Source organism: Ctenocephalides felis, unplaced genomic scaffold, assembly GCF_003426905.1.
Source record: "Ctenocephalides felis isolate EL2017-DRISC unplaced genomic scaffold, ASM342690v1 CF-g0.4_SCAFFOLD_02449, whole genome shotgun sequence".
NCBI lineage: Eukaryota > Metazoa > Arthropoda > Insecta > Siphonaptera > Pulicidae > Ctenocephalides > Ctenocephalides felis.
In genome coordinates this window covers 26,754-33,484 of record NW_020538603.1, presented here as the reverse complement: position 1 = coordinate 33,484, position 6,731 = coordinate 26,754, and the positions used below count along the sequence as shown (strand labels likewise).

The 6,731-nt window shown below is 28.3% G+C and overlaps 1 protein-coding gene across 1 annotated transcript; it reads right to left on the bottom strand.

Annotated features, from left to right (window-relative positions):
• Positions 1 to 256: 256 nt before the first annotated feature.
• LOC113380892 (RB1-inducible coiled-coil protein 1-like) lies at positions 257 to 1,118 on the bottom strand (the record flags this gene model as incomplete). Its single annotated transcript, XM_026619950.1, has 3 exons — positions 826 to 1,118; positions 447 to 655; positions 257 to 379 (listed from the first exon to the last, which is right to left on the bottom strand). Coding segments are annotated over exons 1-3 (400 nt in total), but the record flags the coding sequence as incomplete, so codon positions are not given.
• Positions 1,119 to 6,731: the final 5,613 nt, after the last annotated feature.

Here is a 6,731-nt window from a genome sequence, read left to right as displayed (position 1 = left end):
ATAGCTAAAAATTTATTCAATATCTACAAACATTATTTTAATAAAATGCTATAATGTGAATATTGATAGAAATAATATGTATACTTACTGTGACAAGAATTTTAAATAGGTTTCCCTTTTCTCCAAATGTTCTGCAAAATTTTTATTAAAATGCTGCACGTTCCGTGAATTCTTCTGTAATATCTTCCATATTAGCAACAACAGCGGCCCAGCCTTGTTGTTGCAAATGTTGATCATGAACTAATTTTTGACATACTCTTTTCCTGCTCTCTAGCCAATTCATAAAAGCGCTGAGCTAACTGTACCCGCGTGACAACAGTGCTGTATGTTGGCGGAAGAGACATGCAAGATTCTACTTCCTCACTAAGATCACGATGATCTGCAATAAAAATATAAATTGTATTAGTAATATTAATTACTACATAAGTACATATTAAAATTACTACCTTGCCCATAATCAACACTTGGTTCCGGTGGTATTGTATCATCTATGATAGAAGTACTAAACATATATATAGGATTAGTGTCAGTGCCAGCCGAATAGCTGCAAACACGATTGTTGTCGATCAAGACTTCTCCACCACTAACCAAAAGCACTTGAGTATTTTGTGGAATATTGCACGTTTTTTGTATCATTTCTTTTAGAAGAGACACACTATAAAAAAAATAGAAAGCTGGGTATTTGAAATATGAATAGACATGCAAATGAAGAATTTGTATACATAATTTTTATGCAAAAGACTTTATTTTGCACTCTTTATTTTTCAAGAGATAAATGACAAAGCAAGACTTAAATATTTATATCAGCAAATAGGACTTATTTACCTCTCTAATGCCAAATTCATATCAAAGGTCATCATCCGACCGGTATCTACATGGAATATGTATAACATCTTGAAGTTGATGATGTTCTTAGAATAAATAAGAACGGAAGTTATTATATTCCTCCTAGGCTTTACTCGGAAGAGAGAAGCCTAGTTGACCCAAAAATCAGCAGTTATAACAAAAAAAATACTGTCGAAACACCTTCCCAACTTCCGACATTAAAATGGTATGTAGGAACATGGAGTCAAAATTATATGCAGAAACAAAATTTAAATTCAAGTTTGGGTATGTAGAGGTTAAGACTCGATAGTAAAGAATCTGCAATAAAGTACAAAATAATGTAAAAAAAATTTTCGATAATTAATGAATTACTAAACTCTTATTATACAATCACTTGAGAAATTATAACATTTTGATGCATTTATTAGGAATCAAAACATTCATCCTAAAAGAAAGGTGCAATAATCTATATAACAAATATAAATTATGCAAGAATATATAATAAAATACATTTACAGTCATATGGGTGTCAGATATAAATTACATATGCAAGGTTCTCATATAACCCCAAGGCCATTATTAGTCAATTTTGAGTTTCAGTGAAAGAATTTAAATTGATTATATGATAAACTTACTTTACATAAGAATTCATTGTACGACCAAAATCGTAATAATTGCACTTGTTTCACAAAATATTATTCCAATAGTGATTATTCATTGTCAAGAAAAATGACGTGCAAACAACACTTCTTTATGTCAAAAGTCAGTCACCTATTAAACGTGTTGTATTAGATATTTCAGAGATGCAAACGAAATCATATGTAAGCATTTAATTATGCATTCTTGAACTAAATATGCATGCAGTGAAACTGTTTTCAAACAATGATCAATAATACCGTGAGCAATATTTGCTCAAGCATTTGCGCAATATTTGCGTGCATTGTTTAACGACCGAGTGTTTTGTACAAGATTTTAGTAAAGCTGACTGGTGTTTAAACTCACCTAAAACACTAAAATTAAAAATACAATATATTAGAAAAATATAACAGCGTGAATTTCACTAAATGGCATCTTGTATCAGCTGGTCTTTGTTTATAGTGAATGACGTTTAGATAGTGTTGTTTTGCGAAGATGTCACCACTAAAGCAATATCGACATTTGTAGAGCGTAGAGAGACCGTCTTACATTGGTGCTGCCTCATGGCATTTTGCACCATTCGAAATATAAACGAAATATTATTTTAATTACCCTTTTTCTGTACAGAAGTAAATATATCTCAAGACCTCAATACATCACAACTGTGCCATCACTAATACTATATACACTACTATGAAACACGTGGTCATTTGGAATCAAATCATATTTTTTTGCGAATTGAATAAAAACTTTAAAGCAAACCATCATACTTCAAAATCAATGTATTTATGTGTTTGTCCATCAATGAGATACGTAATTTAGAGTGTGTAGACCACAGTCGAGAAACACGTGTAGTCGACTACATTATGCGCAATTTAAAATATGCTCATATACAAATACGAAAACAACAAAGTTTTAGTAACAACAAACTTTAAGGAATTTAAAATTTCCATGATATTTTAATTAAATGTTGTTTATGTTTATAACACGTATATGCTACTCTAAAATGATTCTAGATATGCATGCTTACAGTAGACAAGTGTGAAGTAATTAACTAATTCATGTTTTTTCCTTAATTAAGTGAAACAACTTCATTGCTATTTTTTCTACTATTTTTTTTTAAATAACAGTGAATTTTTGACACTTGAAGAAGGAAAATAACAAGCATTTTTATATTTTTTTAACCAAAATAAAATAATCCGAAAAAATAATGTCGAATTCTTTAGATAATCAAATAGATGTTCTTGAGAACGAACTGCAGATCACTCAAATAGTCTCCGAATTAGATTTGAAAAGGGTAATAAATTTATTTTTATTAACATCATAACCTACAATTAAAATTTATCCTAAATGTGAAGCGACCCTTATTCACAGAAAATATTAGATGACACAAAGAAAGCTCTACGAGAAGCTCAAACCAGTCGACATGATTTAGAACAAGAACTGGAAATTGAAAAACATCGAGCTGCTGATTATAGGACAAAGTTGGAGTTGGCATTGGCAACCCTGAGGCGATGTGAGCAGGAAGGAGCAGAAGCCACCGGAAAGGAAGCCATGCTTGAATGCGTTGTAAGGAAAATATAAGAAGCCAATTTTAATAGACGTTAACATAACATTGTTATGGCAACGCTATCTTATTCTTTTTTGGTACTAAAAGCTGTGAAAAGATCTATATACTATGCGATAGGTACAAACGAACCTAGAAAAATGGTATCATAACTGCCTCTTTGTGATGCGCATTTATAACACACGGTTTTGGGTGTAAAACGCCTGATAGTATAACAACTGGCTAGAATTTTCACATTTTTAGTACTAAGAAAGATACTAATAACAACGCTATGTTGTCGTCTATTTTACCGCAGAATTGGCCATTAAATGTATTCATATAATAAATCAAATTTGTTGTTGCATACTGCTTCCAAACCCTGTCTAATATATCATTTTGCCATATTTACATTAATTTTTGATACATCTATAAGCATCAAAAATTAATCTTAGATCATTATTATTATTAGCATAAACTATGTTTATAATTATGAACAATATCTACACGCGAGGCCGATAATGAATACATTTAGATAACAAACACAATGTTCATACGTGATTTATTCATGCATTTATTTATTTATGTACATATGTGATTATATACTTCGACAAGACAAAAGAGCGCGATGCATTTAAAAAAAGATTGAGAGAAGTTCAGCAAAGGAATGACGAACTTGAAAGTCAATTGGAAGAAATGCGAAATAAAAATAACAGCAATGATATCCGAAGGAGAGGACTTTATGAACAAATCGAGCAGTTTAAACTGAAAGAAAATTCCGTTAATCAGTAAGTAAAGTCTGCGGCTAAAAATATATAGCGGTAAAAGAGCAACAATTAGTCATTATTGTATTAGATGTACAGTATGAATTGGTGATGTGAATGATATATTAAACATAAAAATAAACTCAATTTAATCATTCACTTACTAACCAATTAGATAGTCAATTATTGTAGTATCGATTCTATTACTGTAGAATCGATGATCATGATGTAGGAATACCGTAATTACTTACTTCTTCATTATTAAGTAAAGTTATTCTTCTTAATTATTTCATTTTAAATGTATTTTAAGAAATGGAAATTTATGGTTTTATAGAGAACATTAGTAATACTTTTAGCTTATACCACTCACTGTTGTATAAATATGCTAAACTCTGTTATTTCTTTTCCTATAACTGAAAATTAAATGTTGGTAGAGTAGTTCCCAGGCGTGTTTCTGCTCTATAGACCACATATATATATATATATATATATATATATATATATATAAATGTATATTGAAATTTGTTGAATTTTTTAAAAGGGTTTATTGCCATCCTCCCCACTCCAAAATTCTAATTATAATTTTATATTCTATCAATATTTAAAATGTTTTTTTTTTCATAATTTAATCTAATAAAGCACGCGGAAAACATGATATCAAATCTACAACCGTATCAGTATCTCAGATCTGAATTCAAGGTATTTGTCTAGACCGAATGTCTATAACGTGCTAAAATATTATAAACAAAATATACAATTAACATACATATTTATTAATAGATACACTCATATATATATATATACATATATATATATATATACACACATATATATATATATATATATATATATATGTTCCTTCATATTATATTTGATAAATCAAGGTTTTATATAATAGAAAATAACGATATCACAATAAAACTTTTTTTAATTGAGTGAATCGATTATATAAAACCATTGGTGGCACAAAAAGATAGAGATGAGACAAGAGTATCTACCTTTGAGACTAATATTTCCAGCATTGCAATCCTGTCTTTGTTCAAAACAGAAATATCTTCATTTTTGCATCTTCATTTCTAAATACAGTTATCCTTTCCTATTATTTTTAAATATTAGCATGATCTTGCTAGATGACTTGATAATGGAATGTACATAGTCTCCAAAGCATCATAATTAAATTATGTATTAAAAAATTAACAATTTGTTTCTTATTTGGATCTCTTATTTGGGGCACACTTTATTGTTACATTATAATTTTAATTCTAATAAATAAATTATTAGATAGGTTCAAATATTAGATTAGGCGGATCTCAGTCATTAACGATAAGAAATCTTATCAATTATTTACAAATGTCGCAAATTATGATGAAACTTTGCTCATTTATTCGTCATGTGCACTAAAAGAAATTATCATTGAGTTAAACAAATAAAATGTATTTAAGCTTGGCTATTATAGATGTTATACAATTTTAACACAGGTATATCCAAGATCATCGGGCCGATGAAGCACAGTTTAAAAAAGATCTTATGGCTTCTAAAAGAATGGCATTAGTTTTGCAAAATACAATAAAATACTATAAAGAACTCAATGAAAAATATATGACGGAGAAACAGAATTATATTAAAGAAATCACTAAATATGCAGGTAGCAAACTTATTCGTAAATTGCGTATGCTTTGTAGTATTTTTATGGTTTCTATATAAAATTATATATATATATATATATATTTAATTTATTTAAATAAACTTATCTATTACATCAGGTCAAGTAAAGTCACTACAGGTGCAAAACATGAATGATTCGAAAGACTTCGTCGCAGATGATGATGCAAAAGAAGATGTAAGTATCAATTACAAATTATAACAAATAAAACCATGATCTCTAAATCTTATATTTTTTTACATAGGTTTATAAAACTATTGCTTATCTGCGAGGGGCATTAGAAAAAGAACGGGAAACCACTGCTCTTCTCACGATTCAATCGGAAGAAAGGAGTCTTGAGGATAAACAAAAGTATGAGTTCTCCAAGAAAGATTTCGATTTGTCCCAAGATGATGAAACCCTGTAATGGTGTGTTAAAAAAAGATTATCGTTATTATTTAAGTAATAGTTAACATCATCGCCGTGGAATCCTCATTGAAATTTATGCTATTGGCATAAATAAATCTTCACAAAAGGATAAATCAATGACTTTCACATAAACGAATTCATTCACTTAATTAGAATATACTTACTTCTTATTTAAAATATTTTTAAATTGATTAGAAATAATATGTTTTTGCGTAGTTGTAACTTCGTTCAAGATTGAATAAACATTTAATACATCTGTATGTTTTTGTTTTTACTAATTATTGCATACTCAACAATTTTGTCACCAACTAACTGAAATATCTAAAAGGAAAAAAAATAATATCAAAAACAATTTAAAAAACAAGTCCATCACCAATATTTCTATGACTCAATGATTTTATTAATATGAACAAAATACTTAAGTATATAAATATTTTAAGTTTAATAGATCATAAGATGAATTACAATTTATAATTCATCACGCGCAAATCAACAATCCGTAAACAAGAAACAAATCTGATTTTTCTTATTTCATCTTACATACAAATAGTAACAACTTAGTAGTAAAATCATGATGTTTCTATACAACTCCATTAGATAAATTATCTCAATCTGCAGCCGATTGCATGCATATATAAAATAGAAAACAATTATATACTATATAGAATAGAATAATTAAAAGCATACAATTTTATTACGCAACGTTTAGAAACAATTTATAAAATATTAGATATACATAAACATATTAATGTGTAACATAGATTAAACTACTAATTCAATGTTCAACAATGTCAAATTTAATTCTGTATATTATTAATTTTTACAATATAAATTAGGCTTGTCATTTTCCCTTTGTTAACATTACAGCTATATAATACATAGGTACTTTGAA